Source organism: Aquarana catesbeiana, linkage group LG01 (assembly GCF_042186555.1).
Source record: "Aquarana catesbeiana isolate 2022-GZ linkage group LG01, ASM4218655v1, whole genome shotgun sequence".
Lineage (NCBI taxonomy): Eukaryota > Metazoa > Chordata > Amphibia > Anura > Ranidae > Aquarana > Aquarana catesbeiana.
Window position 1 is genome coordinate 689,262,127 of NC_133324.1, and position 27,996 is coordinate 689,290,122.

Consider the following 27,996-nt stretch of genomic DNA (forward strand, 5'->3'; position numbering starts at 1 on the left):
ATGAACAGGCTGCTTGTACCCAAGTCGATCCATCAATTGACTTGGGTGCAACTAGCTTTTCGTTTCTTTTACATGCAAATACTTCCGGTGACTATAGTCACTAGCAGTAATCATTGAGTTTTGCTGGCCTAGGAAGGCTCCCTGCGCCTCCCACCAGCTGAACACAATATCACTGTGGGAGGCCTTTGCCCATCAACACTGACTATGTTGATGGGGAAATCTAGGGATTTTCTTTCCTTTCAACCGTGGTTGCAGGAAAGAAAATGAAATCATCTATGGCTTGCCTTACTAAAAAAAAAGTCTATTTGTGAGCACAAAGTATTGAAGTATATATAAACTGCAAATTATTTTAATTGCTCTCTTTTACTCTGTTAAGTATTCCATTGAAAATGCTTTGTTATATTTGTTCAAAAACAGATACCTGTTATATATTATATTTTTTTACAAGCTGATAACTTCCTGCCTCTACCGCACTGTTATCGGTTACATAATTTTCAGTTATCTCTGTGACTACTGAAATTCTCCCAGCTATGTTTAGAGAGGGAAAGGTGTTCTGTTAGTTCAAACACACTTTCTGTCCTAGGGTGACAACGGAGCTCCTTCATAGATTTAGCACAGCAAGTGATTGTTGTCACCCTTGGACAGGAAGTGCCTTACTGGCAGGATTACCAGGTGAAAATAAAACTAAAGCAGCCACAACATAAATAGACTGGTAAACTACAATATATATTTTTCTATTTGAGTTTACATATTTAAGGCAAGCATTAACTGATCGTAAACATTATATACACTGATGTGATGCTTTGTTTTTTCTCAAATGTTTTAAATAGTAATTAAATCGTATATGTTCTACTGCTGTATGTACATCCCACATTATTTTGTGCATCAGAGGTGGGAAATAGATGGAGACTCATTGGATTGTTCCCTTAATATTGGTTTCCCTTATTGATTGCTTGTATGTGGCCTTTGTATAACACCATCTCTTTTCCAGTTCTGATGTAAAATTAAACCATGATTCCGAAGCTAATGTTTTACTTTTTTAATGTTGAACAGTGCTTTACATCTATATACTGTATCTTAATGTGTATGTGACTTATGGCACACTTTACTTCTATGTAGCCAACATAATATAGCAATGTCTTATTTAGTTGTAGTTGGCCTCTAAACATATTTTTTCTCTTCTCCTTTAGATTCTGTCACCAAGACTTCAACACCATCTTTCAGTAAAGCTAATAAACTATCCAGCCAGCAGGGGTCACCATGGGAAACTCTGGTTGTGTTTGCAATTAATCTAAAGCAGCTGAATGTTCAAATGAACATGAGCAATGTAATGGGAAATACAACGTGAGTTCATAAGCTTCCTTGTAACACAATATTGAGTGCCAACTGTGCAACACTAAACTTACAGCCCATTTTCATTTGACATGTAGCTAAAAACTAGAGCCAAGGGAAAGGTTAGGTCTTTTCAATCTGTTCTTGCTGTCTGTGTCTCAATATGGGGTTTTTCCTTTATTTCTTTTATAAAGGTGTCAGGCTAAACAGGAATTGAGGTATGAAAGTAGCGAAAGGGGAAATCACTCCAAATGGGACACAGGCAGTAATGTAGGTTATGTAAGAAATATGCGCAGAGCCTCTGTAAGGGTTTAAGAACAAAAGGAGATCTTTTATGAGGACACAAACAAAATCTAAATTACTCACCATTATCTACACAAATATCTTATACGCTATTTACCAGACCCTGGTGAATAAAATGGTGGCAATGTAAACTTTTCATGTCACATGATTTTTGCTCAGTTAAAACGCATATTTTCAAGGAAAAGTAAACTAAAATGAATTTGAGTGCAAACAAACACAATATTATACCCATTTCTTTCTCGAACATCACAGGAGACAGAGCCACAGTAATAACTGATGGGTTATGTAGGTACCTTTAGGTATTGGACACTGGTCACACCCTAAGCAGGAAGTTCAACCCCCTATATAATCCCTCCCCTTCCAGGGATACCTCAGTTTTTACGCCAGTGTCTTAGGTGTTGAACTTGTAAAGATGTCCTATGCTGAAGCTCCAAAGGGAATATCCTGATATCCTATACTGGGGCAAGCCAGGCGAACCGGATCCATTCAAAGTGTCCTTTCATGGCTGAATTGGATGGTACCCGGGCCTCGTGTCCGAAGAAACAAGGTTTTACCTGTAACGCTTCTCTTTTTAGAGAGCTGGACCCCGCAGATCAGAAAATGGCTTTAAATCTCCTAATTTCTGGCTGGGTGCTTTACAGGGCCAGAACTGCAGGATCCCCCTATTTGTAGGGGGCCCCAGTCTCTGATGGTTTTTTTAAACGGAGCCCACCGTGAGAGGTGAAGATTGGGTCTGTGTATACAGCACCCTGCAGCTGGATAAGGTAATAGGAGATTCCACAGAATTTTAAATTCTAGTAGGTTTTCTCCTTTAACCGGTTCCCGACCAGCTCCTGTACTTTTACGTCGGCAGAATGGCACGGCTGCGCAAAGTAACATACCCGTATGTTAGTTTGAATTTGGCGATGTGTGCGCGCCTGCCGCGGTCTCCTTGAGTCGAGTCGCGGGTCCCGCGATCGCCTCACGGAGAGGAAGGAGTTGTAAACAGCATCTCCCCGTTCTGCCTAGTGACAAGTGTCACTCAATCTCTGCTCCCTGTCATCGGAGCAGAGATCAATGACGTCACACACCAGCCCCTCCCTCTGACAGTTAGTAATCACTCCCCTAGGACACACTTAACCCCTCCCCGCCCCCTAGTGGTTAAACCCTTCACTGCCAGTGTCATTTATACAGGAATCAATGCATTTTTATAGCACTGATTGCTGTATAAATGACAATGGTCCCAAAAATGTGTAAAAAATGTCCGACATGTCCGCCATAACGTCACAGTCACAATAAAAATCGCTGATCGCCGCCATTACTAGTAAAAAAAAAAAATTATTAATAGAAATGCCAGAAAACGATCCCCTATTTTATAAACGCTATAACTGTTGCCCAAACAAATCAATAAACGCTTATTGCAATTTTTTTTTACCAAAAATATGTAGAAGAATATGTATCGGCCTAAACTGAGGAAAAAAAATGTTTTTTTATATATTTTTTGGGGATAATTATTATAGCAAAATGTAAAAAAAATGCGTTTTTTTCAAAATTGTCAATCTTATTTTGTTTATGGCGCAAAAAAAAAAATCGCAGAGACGATCAAATACCACCAAAAGAAAGCTCTATTTGTAGGAAAAAAAGGACGTCAATTTTGTTTCGGAGCCACGTCGCACGACCGCGCAATTGTCAATTAAAGCGACACAGTGCCGAATCGCAAAAAACGCTCTGGTCAGGAAGGGGGTAAATCCTTCCGGGGCTGAAGTGGTTAAGGTAAATGCATGCAGTGCCTATTGTGACCACCGGGGGCTGCCAAGAGCACATACCTTCTCATGCTGACGCTGTACAAGCTCCTCCGACCGGCTCCAGGTACGATGGGATGGGGGTTTTCTCCTCTGGGATATTCCCCCCAGGCTAGGGGGAGGCCGCAAGTGGGCTGTAAGGAGGTTTACACCGCACTGCCACCGCCGCTGCCGCCAGGCCGCCATTGCAGGTATGCAGGCCCCATCGCTGCTGGCCTCTCTCCTTCCTCCTCCACCCCCAGCCTTCCTCCATGCTTATTCGGAAGGGTCAGGCTCGCGCGGGAAGCGTGCGTTTTTTTAAAAAACCGCAGGGGGGGCGGGGCATCAGCACAGTGTCAGCGTGCTTAGATGCCCATGGTGCCAGAAGCATGGCCATTTAAAGCACACTTTACAGGTGCTCTGAGCCTTGGAGGGACACAGAGCTGACAGTCGCATGTAAGGTGGGACACAGGCATTCTCCTAGGATGCATTTACTAAGGTAACACCGTACTGGGCATTTGGTAGCAAGGCTTTTGCCTGACTACATCGCTCAGCGGTCAGCGTTCATTTTGGATACCTCACACCTTGTTGCTTTGCACTATGTGTAGAAGAGGTTCAAGTACCCCCAGAACCAGAGACACTAGGGGATCTCGTTCAGGTTCTGAGGACCCCCTGTCTGCTACATCCCCCCCCCGAGGGGCCAGGGATGGCTGGCCAGGGAGAGCCGTTGGGGTCAGGGGCTGTACCTGCTTCCGGCACTTCAGCCCCTGTATACATTACACAAGAGGTTTTTTCCTCAACCATTACTGAGTTAGAGGAAAGATTAATGGCCGTGATTACTTCTTCACTCAATGGAAAGAAACGTACTAGGCCTTCCTGTTTCCCAAGACCCTCAAGCAGAGGAGCTCTGGGATAAAGGAGACAAATCCCTTTCAGAGGATCAGGATGGGACGGATGATTCCTCTTCGGAGGGATCAGGTGGAGAGGGACCCTCTTCGGCTTCCCAAGAGGAGAAAGTCTTAGTACAGATCCTTACTGGATTGATCCGCTCCACATTTAAGTTGCCCGTACCTGAATCCGTTAAGGAATCCTCCTCTTCTTTGGGGTCGCTGAAACCCTCTCAAACAGCACATGCTTTTCCTGTTCATAATTTACTTGAGAAGCTCCTTTATTCTGAGTGGGATCACCCAGATAAGCAATTTCTTCAGCCGAAAAAGTTTTCAACACTTTATCCTATGGAAGAAAAATGTATTAAGATGTGGAGAATGCCGGCCATTGATGCGGCCATTTCCTCTGTAAATAATACTCTGACTTGTCCTGTAGACAATGCTCAGATGCTCAGGGATCCTGTGGATAAAAAGATGGAATCCATATTAAAGGATGTTTTTTCCTTAGCAGGATCAGTGGCCCAACCTGCAGTAGCCGCGATTGGAGTCTGTCAATACTTAAGAGACCATGTTAAGCAGGTCATCAAAGTTTTACCTGAACAGCAGGCCCAGGGGTTTGCTAACCTTCCAGCTGCCTTATGTTATGTTGTTGACACCATCAGAGATTCTATCATGCAAACCTCTCGCCTTTCACTTGGGTTGGTGCATATGCATAGAATCTTATGGTTGAAAAATTGGTCAGCCAAAGTACCATGTAAGAAGCTCTTGGCTGGGTTTCTTTTTCGTGGTGCAAGGTTGTTTGGAGAAGACTTGGATAACTATATCAAGAGAATCTCTTATGGGAAAAGCACTCTCTTACCTGTTAAGAAAAGTAAGCGGCCCTCTTTCAAATGGACTCTTTCCCCAGCGCCAGGATCTTGAGCCTCCAGGCAGTCACGACGGCCTCCTCCGTCTGGGGCAAGAAACAAGAGTCAACCCCAGGGACAAAAGAAGTCCTGGGGGAAGAAGTCTTCTAGACAAGACACTAAGGCCTCTTCATGAAGGGGCACCCCCTCTCGCTCGAGTGGGGGGAAGACTGCTACAGTTCTCAAGGCTCTGGCAGGAGGACTTCCAGGACAGATGGGTAATCTCCACGGTAACCTTTAGGGTACAAGCTGGAGTTCCAAGAATTCCCTTCTCCTCGTTTTCCTCAGATCAAGTGTCCCCAGAGAAGAAGCAGTCGCTCCTTCTAGCATTAGAGCGACTTTTGTCGCAAGAGGTCATTATGGTGGTTCCCACAAAGGATCAAGGATTGGGCTTCTATTCCAACATTTTTACGGTCCAAAAACCAAATGGGGATGTCAGACCCATTCTGGATTTAAGAGATCTGAATCGATTCCTAAGGATACAGTCCTTCCTCATGGAATCAATTCGGACAGTAGTCTCCATCCTGCAGGGAGGAGAATTTTTGGCATCGATAGACATCAGAGGTGCATACCTACATATGCCCATTTTTCCTGCTCATCAGAAGTTTCTACGCTTCGAGATAGGAGGGCGCCATTTCCAGTTTGTGGCTCTGCCTTTTGGGATAGCCACTGCACCTCAAGTGTTCACAAAGATCTTGGCTCCTCCTCTGGCCAGATTAAGGGCTCAGGGTATAACTGTCATAGCATACCTAGACGACCTGCTCTTGATAGACCAGTCGGTAGCTTCCTTGAACGGGAACTTGAGGACCACGGTCAAGTTTTTGGAACATCTAGGTTGGATCCTCAACCTAGAAAAATCTTTCCTAAAACCAGTAAGAAGACTGGAGTATTTGGGTCTGATCATAGATACAAGCCAGGAGAAAGTATTTCTTCCTCAGGCAAAGATCACTGCTTTAAGGGAGCTGATTCTGACAGTCCAGGACCAAGAAGGGTCCTTCTGTCCGCCTTTGTATGAGGCTGCTGGGGAAGATGGTGTCTTCATTCGAAGCAGTTCCCTATGCTCAGTTCCATTCAAGACTACTGCAACACAGTATTCTGTCGGCCTGGAACAAGAAGGTTCAGGCATTAGACTTTCCGATGCACCTGTCGCATGCAGTGCGTCAGAGCCTCAATTGGTGGCTTATACCCGAAAACCTGCAGAAGGGGAAATCCTTTCTACCGGTTACCTGGACGCTGGTAACAACAGATGCCAGTCTGTCAGGTTGGGGAGCAGTTCTGGAACAGTCTGCGATCCAGGGGCTATGGTCCAGGACCGAGAGGATCTTACCCATCAACATTCTGGAGATCCGGGCGGTATATCTAGCCCTAAAAGCCTGGACTCTCAGGCTACAGGGTTGCCTGGTCAGGATCCAGTCCGACAATGCCACAGCAGTGGCTTATGTCAATCATCAGGGAGGCACCCGGAGCCGAGCTGCTCAAAAGACGGTGAACCAGATCTTAGTCTGGGCAGAGATGCATGTGCCATGCATATCGGCAGTTTTCATTCCAGGGATAGAGAACTGGCAGGCGGACTATGCAAGTCGCCAGCAGTTACTCCCAGGGGAATGGTCTATGCATCCCAACGTCTTTTGGGCCATATGCCAAAGATGGGGGGTCCCAGATGTAGATCTCTTTGCATCCCGATTCAACAAAAAGATAGACAGATTTGTGGCAAGGACGAGGGATCCTCTTGCATGCGGGACGGATGCGTTGGTGATTCTGTGGCATCGGTTCTCACTGATTTATGCATTCCCGCCTATTCTGCTACTGCCACGACTCCTTCGCAGGATCAGGCAGGAAAGGAAGTCAGTACTTCTGGTGGCCCCCGCTTAGCCCAGAAGGACTTGGTATGCAGAAATAGTAAGGATGACGGTGGGTTCCCCGTGGACTCTACCAGTACGCCCAGACCTGTTATCTCAAGGTCCAGTGTTCCATCCTGCCTTACAAACGCTTTGACTATTGAGACCCACGTTCTGAAGAGTCGTGGGCTTTCAGGTCCTGTGATATCTACCTTGATCAATGCAAGGAAGCCAGGTTCCAGAGTAATTTATCATAGAGTCTGGAAAGCTTATGTATCCTGGTGTGAATCCAGGGGTTGGCATCCCAGAAGATATGTCATTGGTAGAATTCTTGATTTTCTACAATTAGGATTAGAGATGAAGCTGGCCTTGAGTACCATCAAGGGCCAGGTCTCGGCCTTATCAGTACTGTTTCAACGGCCACTTGCTTTGCATTCTGTGATCTGGAACTTCATGCAGGGGGTGATGCGTCTTAATCCTCCGCTTAGGGCGCCCCTAAACCCCTGGGATTTGAAATTGGTTTTGTCGGTGTTACAGAAACAGCCTTTTGAACCAATACGTCAGATTCCTTTGGTCTTGCTGACGAGGAAACTAATTTTTCTGGTAGCCATCTCTTCTGCTAGAAGAGTATCAGAATTAGCAGCTCTTTCCTGTAAGGAGCCTTATTTGATTGTACACAAGGATAGAGTGGTATTGCGCCCTCATCCTAGTTTTTTACCGAAGGTGGTTTCAGATTTTCATCTAAACCAAGACATTGTTCTGCCTTCCTTTTTTCCTGATCCCTGTTCTCCGGAAGAGAGGTCACTACATTCTTTGGATGTACTGTAGTAAGAGCAGTCAAGACCTATCTGGAAGCAACTGCTCAATTCGCAAAACGGATGTTTTGTTCGTGCTGCCAGAGGGTCCCAATAGAGGATAGGCAGCGTCTAAAGCTACCATTTCTAAATGGATTTGACAATTGATTATTCAGGCTTACGGTTTGAAACAGAAGATTCCTCCGTTTCAGATCAGGGCACATTCCACAAGGGCTATTAGTGCTTCTTGGGCAGTGCATCACCAGGCCTCTATGGCTCAGATCTGCAAGGCCGCAACCTGGTCTTCAGTTCATACATTCACCAGATTTTATCAGGTGGATGTGAGAAGGCATGAGGATATCGCCTTTGGGCGTAGTGTGCTGCAGACAGCGGTACAGAGTCCTCAGGTCTGATTGCACCCTACTTGGTTGTGATCCCCCTCAGTTGGCATTGCTTTGGGACATCCCATCAGTTATTACTGTGGCTCTGTGTCCCGTGATGTTCGAGAAAGAAAATAGGATTTTTTTTAACAGCTTACCTGTAAAATCCTTTTCTTTCGATGGACCTCACGGGACACAGAGGTCCCGCCCCTCTTCTAATACACTTATATTGCTTTGCTACAAAACTGAGGTATCCCTAGAAGGGGAGGGATTATATAGGGGGTTGAACTTCCTGCTTAGGGTGTGAACAGTGTCCAATACCTAAAGGTACCTACATAACCCATCACTTATTACTGTGGCTCTGTGTCCCTGTGATGTCCATCGAAAGAAAAGGATTTTACAGGTAAGCTGTTATAAAAAATCCTATTTTTTTTTTGGTAAAAGTTGGGGTTGCATTGAAAAAAAATAGATACCAAACAATAAATCCTAAAATTGTGAATGCCTGTGGAATAGCAAAAAAAAAAAAAAAAAACTATGGTTGCCAAAATTCTTCTCAGGCAACACTTTAAAATCTTTTTACAGGTCATCAATTTAGAGTTAACCGTGATCTATGGCCCTAGAATAATTGCTGTCACACCGACCTCACATGTGTGGCGCAATTGATGTTTACATAGACATGTGCACCCTACTGTGCTTTTATATGGGGTGTTCGTGGGGATGACGGGGGTGCTATATTAAAAAAAAATATTTTTATTTATTTTATACAATTTTTTTTTTTGTTCACTTTGTTTTTTATTTTCTTGCTGTCACAAGGGGACTAAGAGGCCCCTGATGTGATAGCATGGATAGGTGACAGATACTCTTTATGGCGACATGCTGTACCTTAGTTATTGACAGCTTCTAGTGACTCTGTTCCTTCAGAGAACAGAAATAATACTTACTTGTCGAGTGACTACTCAGTTTGTGTGGCTAACAGTGAAGGAAAGCTAAATCCGGCTATAGATGGAGAGATTTTCTTCCACGGGTTGTCAGTGTTAATGGGGGAATCCCTCCCACAAAGCCATTGATTTCTCGGGGCGGGGGTGTGGGGGAAGCCATCCCTGCCAGGAGAACACAGTGATTATTGCTAGCAGCTACAACCGCCATTAGAAATAATTACATGTAAAATCCGACAGGCTGGTTGTACCCAAGTTGATCGATCAACTTGGGTACATTCAGCCTGACCATACATGGTTCGAATTTTGGCCGGTTCCTACTAACGGCCGAGATTTGAACAGTCTATGGCCGGCTTTAAGATTAATTGCATCTAGGATAGTATTTCAGTCCTTTTTCTTAGCTTTTTCTTGTCCGTCCAAGTAGACCTGTTAACATAGTCATTTGTTACAATTTGAGTATAGGTTGACTTTATCACTTATCTCTCACAAGTAATGAGACATGTCTGCTAAACCAGGGTTAATTTCCAAAGGGAATTGCAGGCTCCTTTCTTTATACAAGGATTCACAACCCATCGTCCCTTTTCTCTAATCAACCAATTGATTTTATATACAATTTAATATAAGTGAAATAATGACTAGCATGAGTGGTATCTATTTGTCTGTGTTCAGGTGGACTACAAGTGGACTAAAAAGCCAAGGTCGCTTGTCGGTTGGAAGTAACAGGGATCGGGAAATCAGCATGTCTGTTGGGCTGGGGAGGTCTCAACTGGATTCCAGAGGTGGAGTTGTAGGTGGAACAATAGATGTAAACACCCTGGAAATGGTTGGTAAGTATTCCTATGTTGTATATTAATAGCACAGTTTCCCAAATAGGTTTTTTGTATATAAATTCCCTCTTTTTTTTTTTTTTTTTTTTTTTTTATTCATACTAATTATGTTCTAATATTGGGACATTGAGGTTGATTTACTGAAATTTTAGAGTGCAAAATCTGTTTTCTTTTTTTCTTTTTTGCAAGGCCTCACCATGCCTGCCACATTTGAGATTCAGTTTATCCCCAGATTTATACATTATGGAAAAGTTAGGATAGCCATATAAGTAATAATAAAATCATTCAATATAACCATAATTTCAATTAAATAATTATGTTTTTCAGAAGTTACATTGAATAATCAAATCAATAAAAAATTATAATTTTAATTTTCTCCTGGAGAAACCAAACTAAGTTCAGCAAAAATAAACTTTTTTTATGTTCTATTAAATAATGACTTTTAAGCTAAAGATTGTTTGAAAACATTGAATCTGTGATCAGTTGATCTCTTATTAAGTGCGTGGACAGTGCTAGAGGTGTCTTTAGATAGCTCTGATTCACTTTATAGCGCCCTAGTGCTCAACATACAGCCGCTGGCCCGTCAGAGGTCAGTATGCAGCCCACTGTTCTCCAGACCTTAAGGCTGGGTTCACACCTATGCGAATTGGATGTGGCTTACACCGCAACCAATTTGCAGAACATTTTAAAATATATTAGTTCGAATGAGTCTGGTTCACATATGTGCGTTGCATTTACACTCCGCATTGCCCAAAAAACATTTGCATTTTCTAGGCATTGCGGAGCGAATTACAGGCGCCTAATCTTCTATGGGAACTCATCAGATTCACAGATGCGTTCCATTCTGAACACAAATTCTCTCCCCTCTTCACTACACCTCCCCCTCTCCCTGGCCAGCTGATCCGCAGCTACAACAGAGAGGAACCTCTGAACAGCTGCCTTTTCTCTTCGCAGAGAAACCAGAGCTGGAATTCGCACCAGACTAGTGTGAACCCAGCCTAATTCAGGTTTGGAGGCTCCTTACATGCCTTTAAAAAATGTGTATTGCTTCAGATATATATAAATATAAAACCACTCAGCGTATCACTGTATCTGAATGGATTGTCCGCAGGATTTACTTTCCAGGAAAGGGTTCCCTTTCCTGATAATAATGGGAGTGTGTGGGATGCATGGAGTGCTATGTAACTAGAACTTCTTGATCTAGTAGGAGTAATCATAGGGGTTAAATGGAAATTCTATTAGCACATAACAGGATAGAAAACATAAGTCGTGTGTGTGCCATTTTTTTGTATGCTTAAAAGTAAGGCAAACTTAATCTTTACATTCTTCTTTATAGTGGTTTTTCACCTTGTGCTTTCTCTGTCTAAATTATGATTGAATAAGTGTTCCATAAAATTTGGGTAAAAGATGGATTTCTAACCCTCTTGCTTTAGCGCCATAGATTTATTGTCGATCCTATGGTTATGATTACTGTACACCTTGTTCTGGAGTATGCAATTTTTGCTTATCTTGTGTCCTCCTCATGATTTCTATGTTAATATTATCATGAGACATGTGAGACGTTATGTTCAATTGTTCTTTATTGAGAGACGGGGGTTTTGTACAGTTTTTTTTTTTTGTTTTTTTTTTTTGTTTTTTTTAGTACAATTGTGTTGTTTTTCTTAAATATATCTTTAAAAAAAAATTATGATTGAATATAATTTAATCACGTTGCTGTTTACAACTCAATGTTTGTGTTTCACTTTAGCTCACATTTCAGAACACCCTAACCAGCAGCCCAGCCATAAGATTCAAATCACAATGGGCTCCACTGAGGCTCGTGTGGACTACATGGGATCCAGCATCCTTATGGGGATCTTCAGCAATGCAGACCTTAAGCTACAAGATGAGTGGAATGTCAACCTGTACACCCCCATGGACACCAGCATCTCTGACAAAAGGTGTTCTGTAATATACAACACTGCATACGTTGTGTTTATCAAACATGTCACCAATGTACTATATGTACTATCATGATTTGCTTTCCTTTTAAATTGAATAGCTCTCTTTTTGGAATGTATTATTTTAATTAGCATGGTCGCAAGTAAACTGTATATAATAATAATAATACTATATAATATCTTTATCCTAGTGTCATATTTATCCATGGAGATCTACAGTGGGATATTTTCCAGGTAATGATCTCCCGATCTAGTACTCCAGACCTCATCAAGATAGGAATGAAGCTACAAGAATTTTTCACTCAGCAGTTTGACACAAGCAAGCGAGCTTTATCTACATGGGGTCCAGTATCTTACCTTCCACCAAAAACTGTGGTCCCCAATGTTGAAAAGAATTCACGTGAGCAATGTATGAATTTTTTAAACCTTTAAAACCCCAAATTATGCTAATTTTTGTTGTTAAATACTGAAGAGATTTTAGGTTTTAAAAAGGTGGCAAGGAATAAGATAAAGAAGAACATTCCTTTTCTGGTGTAATCTGTAAGTGCTATCCAATTGTTAACATCTAGTGATAGGGTGGTAGGAGAGAAAGCATGCCATTGGAGTCTCACAGCTACCTCAGACTGAGGATGAACTATTAGACCCCTTTCACACTGGGGCGCTTTGCAGGCGCTTCAGCGGCTGCAAATCACCCTAAAAAGAGGCACTCCTGTCTCTTCTTTGTGAAAGCCAGAGGGCTTTCACACTGGAGCGGTGCGCTGGCAGGACAGTAAAAAAAAGTCCTGCTAGCAGCATCTTTGGAGCGGTAAAGGAGCGGTGTGGCAGCGCTTTGCTGGTGTTTTAACCCTTTTTCACTTACTAGCAGGGGTTAAAAGCGCACCGCTAGCGGTCGAATACCTCCGCAAATACGACGGTACAGCGACGCTAAAAATAGTGGTGCTTTACTGCCGACGCCGCCCCCCCCCCCAGTGTGAAAGGGGACTAAGAAACCTCTTCAATCATTACAGGTACCTAAATAGCGATGTCAATTTATGCAGTGCTTTACATATACATGTTATACATTCACACCAGTCCTTGCCCTCAGAGAGCTTACAATCTAAGGTCCCTAACTCACGTTCATACATAAACATAAGACCAATTTAGACAGGACCCAATTAACCTACCAGCATGTGTTTAGAGTGTGGGAGGAAACCGGAAAACCCAGTGGAAGCCCTCGCAGACACAGGGAGAACATGCAAACAACAGGCAGGTAGTGTCGTGGTTGGGATTCGAACTGACGACCCCAGTGCTGCTATGGGGAAGTGCTAATGAGAACATAACCACTGGAGTGAAATACACAGTTTCTGAACATGCAGGAGATACTACTGCTTTAGTAGTGATATGGGTTTAGAAGGTTTTAGCTTAATATGAGAGTGAAATGAAAACCCATTTACCACTACTGCTAGTAAGATCACTGACCAGCTAGAGATACCGCTGCAAAGAAGATAGAGCAGCAAGACAGCCATTCAAGATCTATGCAAAGTGAATCACTGGCAAAATGTAGGTTGAGAGGAGTCACTGGCAAAATACAGGGTAGGAGGAAACTAAAGTAAGAGAGGCTAAAGCTGGTCATACACTATTTTTTTTTTTTTTTTTTATTCATTAAGGAACATATTCCTCCATCCACACAAAGAAAGAGTGTTTAAATCTTTCCATTTAAACATACTTCATCAAAATGATATTAGGACTTGTGCCGATGGGTAAATACAGTTTGCTTTCTGGTGCATTTAGCTTGCCACACTGTGCTTAAAAAAAACGCCAGTTCTCTTGACAGAAAAAAAAACACTCATATAGAATGTTTTTGTACACATGTTAAGACGCGTTTAAGAGCGCTTAGCATTTTTTTCTGCCACAAAACTCCAATCAAAAAGGCAATCAAGAAGGGTTTTTTATTTCCTGCCTCTAATCGCTGAGCATAAAATGTGCCTCTGATCATCCTAATGTGTATGGACACATGTACATGGATAACACTGAGCTGCTTCTACAGACAAAATCCCTGTAGAAGCAGTGTTTTTTAAAGTGGTTGTAAACCTCAGACATGAAATATGAACAAAGCATATCCCTCTATAGTGTGTACTTGTTTCAGTCCAGAGCACTAAGTGTCATTTCTGTCTGCTGCTTTGTTCCTCTGCTATCAGCATGAATCACTTCTGACAAGTTTTTATGACACCAAGAAAAAAATGGTGACAGGGGTGGTTCCTCCAGCTGATTGACAGCCTCAGCTCTGTTCCTATGTGCTGTGTGGAGGGGGTGTGTTTCTTCCCTCCAATCAGCTCTCGGAGATCTCCTTGAGCTCTGCAGAGTGTATTTTTTTCTGAACTCTCAGAAAAGCTTTATAAATTCAGTACTTTGAATGGATGTAGAGATGACAACAGATAAACAGGTACAACTTATGTAGGAGGATTTGTTTAATCTCTGTGTATCACCTGAGGCCAATAACTTCTCTGGGTATATGTAAGGGGTTTACTACCACTTTAAGCCAGTGTGCATGGACCCTTAGAGTAAAAAGTCTAGATAACGTGATTACATTTAGGAACTGAAAATCTCATCCAAAAGAACTGTATCTGAACTGTTATAATGACTTGTATCCGTAGTCTACAGCTATGATCAATGTAGGGTCAAGCAAGTACAAGTAAAGTGATTTGAAGGTTGCGCATGTTTCATATAACTGTCTAATAAGTATTGTTACCGGCTTGCCTCCCTCCTTTTATCTTATATGTACTGCCAGCTGCTGTTGTCTTCAGTAAAGTTCTGAACTATAGTAATGATGATTTTAGAGCTGCAAGCTGCTCAGCTTGGTTCAACCATAAAGAGCAGAGGATGAGCCCTTTCACATGGGCTGTCCGATCAGGTCTGCCTGTCAGTTTTTCAGGCTGACCTGATCAGACATTGCATTGTCCTCTATGGAGCGGCAGATGTCAGCAGACACATGTCCGCTGACACCCGCCGCCATCCAATTCGGTCCTGTCCGCCAAAAACAGACAGATGGTGATCTTATTTTCCATATGTCCAACCAATTGGGATCAGATGGAAATGAACAGGCGGTCCATTTTCATCCACTTTCCCCATAGAGGACAGCAGGACTGTGTCCGCTCTGCACAGCGGAGTGGACATGGATCTGTCATCCTCCTGCTCAGCAGGAATCAGCGGAGCGATCCCCCGCTGAGCAAGTGGATTTCATTTAGCAGAGGCACCCATGTGAAAGGGGCTTAACAGTAAATTTTGACAAGAAAAGTGCACTTTTTCTTTAGGAAGACAGAAAATAAACTACAGCATATGCTTCTAAGCAGCAAAATACATGAACCGGTTTCGGCTGTAATTGATTGGAGACAGTATTATGATGTAAAAGTAAAAAAAATATATTGAAATATATTGTATAGTACTGAACAAATGGTGCCACACATGATCATTTTTGGTTTGACGTTTATTTGTATTCTGTGAATTTTAGTGCTGGATGCAGCTCACCACCGTCATTGGCCTGGAGTACTGAAGATCATCTCTGGCTGCCACATATCCTTGTTTCAGATCCCCTTGCCAGAAGACACTGTTCAGTTAGGGGGCTCAATGAGCTTACACGGCAACCACATGACCTTAGCGTGCTTTCATGGACCCAATTTCCGTTCTAAATCTTGGGCATTGTTTCACTTGGAGGAGCCAAATATTGCATTTTGGACTGAAGCACAAAAAATTTGGGAAGAAGGTAAATACTCTCTAACTTTTCTCTAACTTTTTTAAATAAAAAACATACTGTAAATCATTGTATTGGGAATCCAAGTGAAGTTATAAGCAGTTTGACACTTCCTCTTGGTCTGGTTTCCTTTCCAGATTTATTTGTTTTAAATTAAACAGGTTAATGGGCATTCATAAAACTTCCTTTGTCAAAGTTCACATAAATTGCTGCAAAATACAAACTAGCCAGTAATTCTCCCAGTGAGTGCTGTCATTTTACCTTTTAAACTACATAAATAAGGTGTCAAACACCTCTGACCTTCATGTTTTTGTCTTGTGTCACTGCTTTTTGCATATATTAGTAGCAGGCGTGGTTAGTGATGTGATGAGATCAGAGTTTTGCTGCTGACTTTTGACTAAGGCCTGGTTTACACCTATGCATTTTTTAGTACATCTTCAGTTTTGAAGAAACACACTACAGTCCATTTAACATGGTTTCCTTTGGGTCACATTCACATCTGTGCATTTTATAAAAAGGGCCAAGGACTTTTTTCTGGTTTTTGGTTCTATAGACTTCAATGGATCAAAAACGTGTATTGAAAAACGCAAAATGCATAGGTATAATGCAAACTGCAACCTGCATAGGTGTGGGCCTAAAACTCTTTTGTCAAATTTGCCGTTTTGGGAGTATGTTTGAAGCAGCTGGTGGAGTGGATCATATAGGTATCTCTACGTCTACATGTTTGGTGAATGGAAAGGTAAACTTTAATGTCAGTACTAGCTAATGTGGATGCAGGGACATATTTTTTTTATTTGTAACAAAATGTTTATATTTAATTAGGTTCAAGTGAACACTCTACCTATATTGTGCAAACTCTGGATTTTCACCTTGGTCATAACACTATGGTCACCAAACCTTGTGGAGCACTGGAGAGTCCTATGGCAACAATCACTAAAATAACACGGAGAAGGCATGAAAATCCACCACATGGAGTTGCCAGTGTAAAAGAATGGTTTAATTATGTCACTGCTATGAGAAACGAAGGTTAGTCTTGTACATCTGTCTACAGTTTGTCAGAAGTACAATGTGATTGTATTTTTAGTGACCAGTAAAAAGAGTATCTCCCTACAGCAATAAACCACACAGCATACTGTGTAGCTTAATGAAAAAAAGATACGATCAGCAAAATATCGGTGCTTTGTTAGTGAGGGCTGCATGTAGGACACGCGTATACATAAACATTTCATTTCATGGTTTCCATGCAATTGCCAAGCATTCATGTTGGTTTGTATGACTTTAAGGCCGGCCATAGACAGTTCGAATCTCAGCTGGTTCAGTAGGAACCGCCCAAAATTCGAACCGTGTGTGGGCTGGCTGAATGTACCAAGTTGAAATCGATCAACTTGAGTACAACCAGCCTGCTGGATTCACTTGCAATTATTGCTAGCGGCTGCTATGGCAATAATCACTGTCTTCTCCGGCGGGGTTGGTTTCCTCTGCCGGGAGCAGACAACGGCTCCACAGGAGGGACTTCCCTGTCAGCACTGTCTGTGTTGATGGGGGAATCGTGCAAATTTCTTTCCTGCAACCCGTGGCTGCAGGAAAGAAATTTTGCACCGTCCATGGCTGGCCTAATTTATCTTAAAGCGGAAGTAAACCCGCACCTTTTTTTTTAAAAAAAAACCTGCAAGGCAAAGGCATAATGAGGTAGTATGCAGCGCATACTACCTCATTATGAAATACTCACATAGAACGAGGTGCCGGTATCTCACCCGATCCATGCCGAGGGAGCTGACATTTTGCCTCGGCGTGTCTTCCGGGTATTGCGGCTCCGGCGCTGTGAGTGGCCGAAGCCATGATACGTAACTCCCGCGCGCATGGGTCTTTTTCCCGGCAAGGTCTGGCAGTTCTTAGCGATATTAATTTTAACTACAGGTAAGCCTTATTATAGGCTTACCTGTAGGTAAAAGTTAAAAAAAAAAAAAAAAAAAAAAAAAACTATACAACCACTTTAAATGTCCAAATACGTGTGCTGATTATCAACTTCTGTTAGCAGTTGGAAGGACCTAAGATGTAAAAAAACATTTCAGACTATCCTACATTTTGGGCTTACTCCAGTTTTCAGGCATCAAGGCTGAATTACTAAACAAGTTGAGAATATTCACACAAAAAAGAGTGAAGATTCACTACAATTATCCAATCACATGCAGATTAAATAAGTAAACATTAATTGGATAATTGAAGTGAATTTTCATTCTTTTTAGGTGAACATTCTCAGGTAATTTAGTAAATCAGACTCCTTGCCCCAAAATGTTAAGAGTTCCTGACCTAATTTTGTGGCAGGATTCCAACATGTCCCCAGTCAGACCATGAGCTTGGCAATCAGCAGTGAGCCTCAGCTTTGACCTGATTCAGTTGGGGGCATGTTGGACTGCTGCAGTGAGATTAGTACAGGAACACTTTTACAGTGAGATTCTTATTTGCAGGCTAGTGGTGGGGCATAGGCTATATAATCTGTGGTAGTGGACATTGTCACACTGAATGAGATGGGTAAAACATTGAAAAATCACACCCTGAAATGTTTGTTACAAAACTTGATTTGAGCTTTAAAAAGAAAAATTGTAAGTGTATTGTGACAGAGAAGCGATTGCAAACTAACGTAGGTTTTATTTCCCTTTAGAACTGAACTTGCTCCGAAATGTTGATTCAAATAATGCAGAGAGCAGCACAGAAGTAAAAAATGCCAGTCTGTTGAGTGGATTTCGGGGAGCATCTAGTTACAACCATGAAACAGAAACAATCTTTGCTTTGCCCAGAATGCAATTGGATTTTAAATCTATACATGTGCAAGAGCCACAAGAACCAGCACTGCAAGGTATATGTAAAGCAGAGGTCATAGGGGCTATTGTTTGTATTCAGCCTTAGCAAACAGTAAAAGAATCCTTGTTTCATTTTCAAACTTGGAATGTAGAAATGAGAGTCGGAAACTCGTAAAGACAAGAAGACATGTTTAATGTAGCACACATGTTATACTGTACATTAGCCCCAATGTTCTTTTGCCAAGTTTCTAGGGAGTACTAAACTGTTCTACTTGCGAAGAATAGCTATCAGAAATGTCAGTTTGCTATACAATGCGGTCCTATTAAATACATTAGTAATAGTATTTTGTCACCCTTATGTGACAAGTTGTTGATTTCAAGGAGGCTGCTTAAAGGGAATTTTCATTTATGTCAAACAATTAAATAGAGCAGTTTCAAGGAAAATTATGTAGCAGATATGTATCTGTTATTATTTTTGTACCCATACACTCTATCCACATCTCTATGACCCTTTCAGATTATGCCATTTTTCTGGGATTCCAAAAAATGTGATTTACAAAATATTAAAACTCATTTATTAATGGTGTCATAATTTTTGAACAAATGTATTTATGCAGTTTTATTTTGTGAATCGAATTAGGGGGGAAAGTATTAGGTCATACCTAGGGTTCAATGCAGCATGATGGGCACAAATGTCTCAGTTCAAATGCAATTTGTTTTTTCATTGGGGGCATGGGAGTTCAGACTGTTAGGTTATGCTAGCACCTACAAGAAGATTTACACTGGGGAAAAAATGGCTTCAGCCTGGTGTAACCCCTCCTGCTTCTCAGCATGCCTCAATTTTTTGCTATGTTCTAGGAGGATGCTCTGCTGAGAAAAGTTTAACTTTTTTTGCTAGCTAATTTTTTTTTTTCAATCAAGATGATTTAGTACTAACATTTATACACAGGTGGCTGAGTGTTCCAAGCATTGATCCCAGACTTTATTATACTTAAATGGACAGCCTCTGTGTGCATATGTATTGGCTTTTTGTTGGGGAGAGTAGAGTTTATGTCCACGAACCAGAATTGGAGTGTAGGGGGAGGTGCCTGCATCCAGTTACGAGCTATCACTTTTCTTGCACAGAAAAGGGTTTCATGCAGAAACCTCATATAATTATCGACATCAGATCAGGGAAGAGGCCAAGTTAGCATTGTTTAGGATTCAAAGTCAGCAGAAAACCCATTTGGTCATGCAGAATTCGGACTATCTGAAGATAGAAACAAGCTTTTTGGGGTCAGAGCCATGGATTACTTCAAAAAGGGGAGTTGATGACAGTACTGGGTATTCCTCTGGGAAATGAGTGCATAAAGCGTGCTGAAGGTATCGAAATAACATGGAATTAGGGAGGGACAACTGATCTTTCAGTGTTTGAAAGGTTTGAGTCCTCTGTTAGAGATTACATGATGAATTGAGCTCTGTAATTTCAAAGCCATTGCTTCTAATTTTTAGGGACTCGTTAATGACTGGAATGGTACCACTGGATTGGCGTAGAGCCAATGTGGTGCCCATATTTAACCACTTCAGCCCCGGAAGGATTTACCCTCTTCCTGACCAGAGCACTTTTTACAATTTGGCACTGCGTCGCTTTAACTGCTAATTGCGCGGTCATGCAATGCTGTAACCAAACGAAATTTGCGTCCTTTTCTTCCCACAAATAGAGCTTTCTTTTGATGGTATTTGATCACCTCTGCCGTTTTTATTTTTTGCGCTATACACGGAAAAAGACCGAAAATTTTGAAAAAAAATGATATTTTCTACTTTTTGTTCTAAAAAAAATCCAATAAACTCAATTTTAGTCATACATTTAGGCCAAAATGTATTTGGCCACATGTCTTTGGTAAAAAAAATGTCAATAAGTGTATATTTATTGGTTTGCGCAAAAGTTATAGCACCTACAAACTAGGGTACATTTTCTGGAATTTACACAGTCTTTAATTTATGACTGCCTATGTCATTTCTTGAGGTGCTAAAATGACAGGGCAGTACAAAACCCCCACAAATGACCCCATTTTGGAAAGTAGACACCCCAAGGAAATTGCTGAGAGGCATGTTGAGCCCATTGAATATTCATTTTTTTTGTCCCAAGTGATTGAATAATGAAAAAAAAAAAAAAAAAAAATTACAAAAAGTTGTCACTAAATGATATATTGCTCACACAGGCCATGGGCATATGTGGAATTGCACCCTAAAATACATTTAGCTGCTTCTCCTGAGTATGGGGATACCACATGTGTGGGACTTTTTGGGAGCCTAGCCGCATACGGGGCCCCGAAAACCAATCACTGCCTTCAGGATTTCTAAGGGCGTACATTTTTGATTTTACTCCTCACTACCTATCACAGTTTTGAAGGCCATAAAATGCCCAGATGGCACAAACCCCCCCCAAATGACCCCATTTTGGAAAGTAGACACCCCAAGCTATTTGCTGAGAGGCATGTTGAGTCCATGGAATATTTTATATTTTGACACAAGTTGCGGGAAAGTGACAATTTATTTTTTTATTTTTTTTTTTTTTGCACAAAGTTGTCACTAAATGATATATTGCTCACACAGGTCATGGGCATATGTGGAATTGCACCCCAAAATACATTCTGCTGCTTCTCTTGAGTACGGGGATACCACATGTGTGGGACATTTTAGGAGCCTAGCCGCGTACGGGACCCCGAAAACCAAGCACCGCCTTCAGGATTTCTAAGGGTGTACATTTTTGATTTCACTCTTCACTGCCTATCACAGTTTCGGAGGCCATGGAATGCCCAGGTGGCACAAACCCCCCCCAAATGACCCCATTTTGGAAAGTAGACACCCCAAGCTATTTACTGAGAGGCATGGTGAGTATTTTGCAGCTCTCATTTGTTTTTGAAAATGAAGAAAGACAAAAAAAAAAATTTTTTTTTTCTTTTTTTAATTTTCAAAACTTTGTGACAAAAAGTGAGGTCTGCAAAATACTCACTATACCTCTCAGCAAATAGCTTGGGGTGTCTACTTTCCAAAATGGGGTCATTTGGGGGGGGTTTGTGCCACCTGGGCATTCCATGGCCTCCGAGACTGTGATAGGCAGTGAAGAGTGAAATCAAAAATTTACGCCCTTAGAAAGCCTGAAGGCGGTGCTTGGTTTTCGGGGTCCCATACGTGGCTAGGCTCCCAAAAAGTCTCACACATGTGGTATCCCCGTACTCAGGAGAAGCAACAGAATGTATTTTGGGGTGTAATTTCACATATTCCCATGGCATGTTTGAGCAATATATAATTTAGTGACAACTTTGTGCAAAAAAAAAAAAAAAAAAATAATAATTTGTCTCTTTCCCGCAACTTGTGTCACAATATAAAATATTCCATGGACTCGACATGCCTCTCAGCAAATAGCTTGGGGTGTCTACTTTCCAAAATGGGGTCATTTGGGGGGGTTTGAACTGTCCTGGCATTTTATGCACAACATTTAGAAGCTTATGTCACACATCACCCACTCTTCTAACCACTTGAAGACAAAGCCCTTTCTGACACTTTTTGATTACATGAAAAAATTATTTTTTTTTGCAAGAAAATTACTTTGAACCCCCACACATTATATATTTTTTTAAAGCAAATGCCCTACAGATTAAAATGGTGGGTGTTTTATTTTTTTTTTTCACACAGTATTTGCGCAGCGATTTTTCAAACGCATTTTTTGGGGAAAAAACACACTTTTTTACATTTTAATGCACTAAAACACACTATATTGCCCAAATGTTTGATGAAATAAAAAAGATGATCTTAGGCCGAGTACATGGATACCAAACATGACATGCTTTACAATTGCGCACAAACGTGCAGTGACAACAAAATAAATACATTTTTAAAAGCCTTTAAAAGCCTTTACAGGTTACCACTTTAGATTTACAGAGGAGGTCTACTGCTAAAATTACTGCCCTCGATCTGACCGTCGCGGTGATACCTCACATGCATGGTGCAATTGCTGTTTACATTTGACGCCAGACCGACGCTTGCGTTCGCCTTAGCGCGAGAGCAGGGGGGACAGGGGTGCTTTTTTTTTTTTTTTTTTTTTTCTTTATTATTTTTTTGCTTTTTTATCTTATTTTAAAACTGTTCCTTTCATTTTTTTTTTTTTTTAATCATTTTTATTGTTATCTCAGGGAATGTAAATATCCCCTATGATAGCAATAGGTAGTGACAGGTACTCTTTTTTGAAAAAATTGGGGTCTATTAGACCCTAGATTTCTCCTCTGCCCTCAAAGCATCTGACCACACCAAGATCGGTATGATAAAATGCTTTCCCAATTTCCCAATGGCGCTATTTACATCCGGCGAAATCTAAGTCATAAAATGCTCGTAGCTTCCGGTTTCTTAGGCCATAGAGATGTTTGGAGCCACTCTGGTCTCTGATCAGCTCTATGGTCAGCTGGCTGAATCACCGGCTGCATTCTCAGGTTCCCTGTTGAGACAGGAGAGCCAGAGAAAAACACGGAAGACGGTGGGGGGGGGGGGCATTCTCTCCCACTGCTTGTAAAAGCAGTCTAGAGGCTAATTAGCCGCTAGGATTGCTTTTACATGAAAGCCGACCGCTGGCTGAAAAGAATGATACCAAGATGATACCTAAACCTGCAGGCATCATTCTGGTATAACCACTCAAAGTCGTGAATGCTGTACCTGAAGACAAAAATATGGTTAACAATAAAGCACAGTAAACGGTAAAGTATAAAAAATTGCAGACCTGAAAAGCAAACATGATAAAACATAATAACAATAAAACATTGCAGAATAGAATACAGTAAAAAAGAGCAGAACAATAGAGAGAAGAGAGAGAGAGAGAGAGAATAGAGAGAGAACAATAAAACTACAACTATTATTTTTTATTTCATATTTTTGTTTGTGTTTTTTTTTTTTTTTTTACACTTTTTTTGTAACTGTAACTTTTATAACTGTAACCGGTTCCAGGTTCGGGTCTCTCAAAATGCGATGGCATCTTGGGAGACCCTGTGAAAGTGTGTCCTAGTCTGTGCAATGCTGTACCCTACGCTAATACTCAACTAGTGAATGGTAGCGTTCAAAACATTCACCAATGCAAAGACCAGGATTGTCAGGACAGGAGGGACAATAATAGCGGGTGTCACGCCTATATCCGCGCTTGCTGCAGACACAACATCTTTTTTGGGGGGGTTCGTTGGGTAGGGGTACTCGGGAGGACATAAAAATGCCTCTCATGCAGCCGACTGCATTTGGTTGGGGATGTGAATGGGGGAAGTACGGGCGCTGCAGAAGTGGTGGGTTCCCAATTAGGATTGGCGAATGCAGCAGGAAGGGCACTATGGGCATGACGGGCCTGTGTTTGTCTTCTTGGTGGCAGCGGGACACTATTTGTGCTTGCCACCTCACCAGCTTGAACTGCACTTATGGGACTCGCCACGTCACCAAGTGTTACTGCAGTGCTGGTTTGACTACGACCGGGGTGTACTAGGCCGCTGGCGCTTGCCAGTTCACCAAAACGCTACCAAAAAAACTGTTAACGATCGCAGGGATCAGGCCTGACTCTGCGAACGCTGCAGTAATGCATTTAGTGTTTTGTAAGTGACAGTGATCGATCGATACTGCACTTGTGTGGGCTGGGCTGGGCCGGGCGGAGGGGCAAAACGCAGGTGCTAGCAGGTATCTGGGCTGATCCCGCTGACACTGCGTTTTTGGGAACCCTAAACTGCTGGGGACGCCAGTATAGATCTGATCGGATCAGATATTGATCAGTTCAGATACTATACCACTAAGGGAGGTGTACGGTGCGTGCGTGGGTGTTAGCGCTACTGGCACTAACCTGACGCTGCCTGGGGCTGGTGCTTGCCAGTTCACCAAAACGCTACCAAAAAAAACTGTTAGCGATCGCAGGGATCAGGCCTGACTCTGCGAACGCTGCAGTTATGCGTTTAGTGTTTTGTAAGTGACAGTGATCGATCGATACTGCACTTGGGTGGGCTGGGCTGGGCCGGGCGGAGGGGCAAAACACAGGTGCTAGCAGGTATCTGGGTTGATCCCGCTAACACTGCATTTTTGGGAACCCTAAACTGCTGGGGACGCTAGTATAGATCTGATCGGATCAGATATTGATCCGTTCAGATACTATACCACTAAGGGAGGTGTACGGTGCGTGGGTGTTAGCGGTACTGGCCCTAACCTGACGCTGCCTGGGGCTGGTGCTTGCCATTTCACCAAAATGCTACCAAAAAAACTGTTAGTGATCGCAGGGATCAGGCCTGACTCTGCGAACGCTGCAGTTATGCGTTTAGTGTTTTGTAAGTGACAGTGATCGATCGATACTGCACTTGGGTGGGCTGGGCCGAGCTGGGCGGAGGGGCAAAATGCAGGTGCTAGCGGGTATCTGGGCTGATCCCGCTAACACTGTGTTTTTGGGAACCCTAAACTGCTGGGGACGCTAGTATAGATCTGATCGGATCAGATATTGATCTGTACAGATACTATACCACTAAGGGAGGCGTATGCTGCGTGCGTGGGTGTTAGCGGTACTGGCGCTAATCTGACGCTGCCTGGGGCGACGCATATCACCGTCGGGTGATCAGGGGGCTAAATCTTTATTCGGTAATAAACGGCGGGTGCCCTGACACTATAAAAAATAAACAAACTAACCAGCGTCACCCGTAACACTTATACGGTGATCAGTGGTGAAAGGGTTAACTAGGGGGCAATCAAGGGGTTAAAACATTTATTAGGTAGTATATGGGGGTCCCTGTCGCTATAAAACGCTGACGGCGAACCTAAATATTTACGTCCCTAACTAGCGTCACCAGCGACACTAATACAGCGATCAGAAAAATGATCGCTTAGCGACACTAGTGACAGGGGGTGATCAAGGGGTTAAAACTTTATTAGGGGGGGTTAGGGGGGTAACCTAGACCTACAGGGGGCCTAACACTCACTGCCCTGACACTGTAACTGTCACAAACTGACACCAATACAGTAATCAGAAATAAAAAAAAAAAAAAAAAAAAAAACCTGCTTGGTGTCAGTTTGTGACAGGGGGGGGGGGTGATTGGGGGGGGGGATCGGGGGGCGATCGGGGGGGGGATCGGGGTGTTTTGTGTGCCTGGCATGTTCTACTGTGTGTAGTGTGTTGGTGCACTTACATTGCAGTCTTCTCTCCTCGGCCCGGAACGGAAAATACCGAGCCGAGGAGAGATGACATCATTTCCTCTGCCTCTGTGTACAATACAGAGGCAGGGAAATGATCCCATTGGCTGAGAGCGATCGCGAGGGGGGGGCCACGAATGGATGGCCTCCCCCTCACCTCCGATTGCCGGGGAAGATTTGCCGACCGCCGCAGGCACCGGGGGGGGGGTCCGATCGGACCCCCCACCCGCGGGCAGGCAAGGACGTACATACACGTCCTTTTGCCTGCCCGTGCCATTCTGCCGACGTATATAGTCGTGCGGCGGTCGGCAAGTGGTTAAAAAGGGAACAAAGTCTTTACCAAGTAACTATAGATCTGTTAGTTTAACTTCTATAGTTGGGAAGATATTGGAGAGTTTAATAAAAGACCACATAGATGAGTTCTTGCTGGAAAAAAATATTTTAACCATTTGCTACCCAGGCCAATTCTGACGTTTCTCTCCTACATTTAAAAATTGTAATTACATAGAACCCCCAAACATTATATATTTTTTTTTAGCAGAGTCCCTAGAGAATAAAATGGCAGTCGTTGCAACTTTTTATCTTGCACAGTATTTGCGCAGCAATTTTTCAAAGGTGTTTATTTTTTTTTTGGAAACAAAACTGTTTCATGCATTTAAAAAAAACAAAAAATTTTTGTTGTATAATGTGAAAGATGATGTTACGCCGAGTAACCAAAATTGCACACACTCGTGGAATGGCACCAAACTTCGGTACTTGAAAATCCCCATAGGTTACGCTTTAAAAAATTTTACAGGTTACATGTTTTGAGTTACAGAGGAGATGTAGTGCTAGAATTATTGCTCTCGCTCTAACGTTCACGTTAATACCTTAAATGTGTGGTTTGAACACCGTTTTCATATGCAGGCATGACTTACGTATGCGTTCGCTTCTGCGAGCGAGCACGTGGGGACAGGGGAGCTTGAATTTTTTATTTTTATTGTTAATCTTACTTTAATTTTTCTAGTTTGATGCTTTCTTTTGAATTTTTTTTTTTTATCACTTTTATTCCTATTACAAGTAATGTAAACATCCCTTGTAATAGGAATATGGCGTGGCAGGTCCTCTTTACAGTGGGATCTGGGGTCAATAAGTCCCCAGGTCTCACCTCTAGGCTGGGAAGCCTAAAGTAAAAAAAAAATGTTTAAAAAAGCTCACCTTCCCAGCTGAGGTGGTGGCATTTTTAAAAATGCAGAGGCCGGGTGTGACATCATAACATCGCGCCCGGCCTCCGAATGACCATAGAGACTCCAGGGACCATCTGGCCTGCTGGAAATCTCTATTGTCAGCATCCAGTGCCAGCAGATCCCTTCTCTGGCTCACCGATCTCACGGGTGTGTCGGTAGAAGCACTGGAGGGCAGCAGGAGGGGGGTGACGTCACCTTTCGCCCCCTTTTAAGAACAATCAAGCAGCTAAACAGCCGCTACGATTCTTTTTATGGTCCAGGGAATCACTGGCTCTAAAAGAAGATATCTCAATGATGCCTGTAGCTGCAGGCATCATTCAGATATCACTGCTCAAACCCGACGACGTCACATGACATTGGGCAGGCGGCAAGCGGTTAAGCATCAGACAGCATTGATTCATGAAAGACAGGAGTTGTCAAACAAACCTGATTTCTTTTTATGAGGAGGTGAGTAAAACCTTGGACAGAGGGGTGGCTGTGGTGGTATACTTGAATTTTGCAAAAGCATTTGACACAGTTCCCTACACACGGCTAATGTGTAAGGTAACGTCTACAGGCTTGGAAATATCAGTTTGTAAATGGATAGAAAACTGGCTAAAAGACAGAATTCAGAGAGTAGCGGTTAATGATTCTTACTCTGAATGGTGTAAGGTTATCAGTGCTGTACCCCAAGGTTCAGTGTTGGGACCCTTACTTTTTAATACTTTTATAAATTATATAGGGTCTGGGATTAAAAGTACCATTTCTGTCTTTGCAGATGACACCAAGCTATGCAGTGGAATAACGTCCTTACAGGATGTCTCTAACTTAATTGGGCAACTGTGTGGCAAATGAGGTTAAATGTTGATAAATGTAAAGTTATGCACTTGGGGGCTAAGAATATGCATGCATCATACATACTAGGGGGAGTATAACTGGGGGAATCCATAGTAGAGAAGGATCTGGGGGGTTTGGTAGATTATAAGTTTAAAAATAGCATGCAATGCTAAGCTGTGGTTTCCAAAGCGACCAAAGTCCTTTCTTGTATTGAGAGTGGTATGGACTCCAGAGAGTGAGATATCATTTTGCCCCAGTACAAATCATTAGTAAGACCTCATCTGGAATATGCAGTTCATTTTTGGGCACTAGTTCTCAAGAAGGATATGGGGGAACTGGAGAAAGTGCAGAG

At 42.4% G+C, this 27,996-nt stretch overlaps 1 protein-coding gene across 1 annotated transcript in view; it reads left to right on the forward strand.

Annotated features, from left to right (window-relative positions):
* BLTP1 (bridge-like lipid transfer protein family member 1) overlaps positions 1-27,996 on the forward strand; it is a gene marked incomplete in the record, with an annotated part of 561,636 nt that overhangs the window by 490,331 nt on the left and 43,309 nt on the right. The window contains 7 exon segments of the mRNA XM_073603515.1: positions 1,191-1,344; positions 9,804-9,961; positions 11,709-11,901; positions 12,093-12,301; positions 15,389-15,640; positions 16,451-16,654; positions 18,291-18,485. Of these exon segments, the coding sequence (XP_073459616.1) occupies positions 1,191-1,344; positions 9,804-9,961; positions 11,709-11,901; positions 12,093-12,301; positions 15,389-15,640; positions 16,451-16,654; positions 18,291-18,485 (1,365 nt within the window).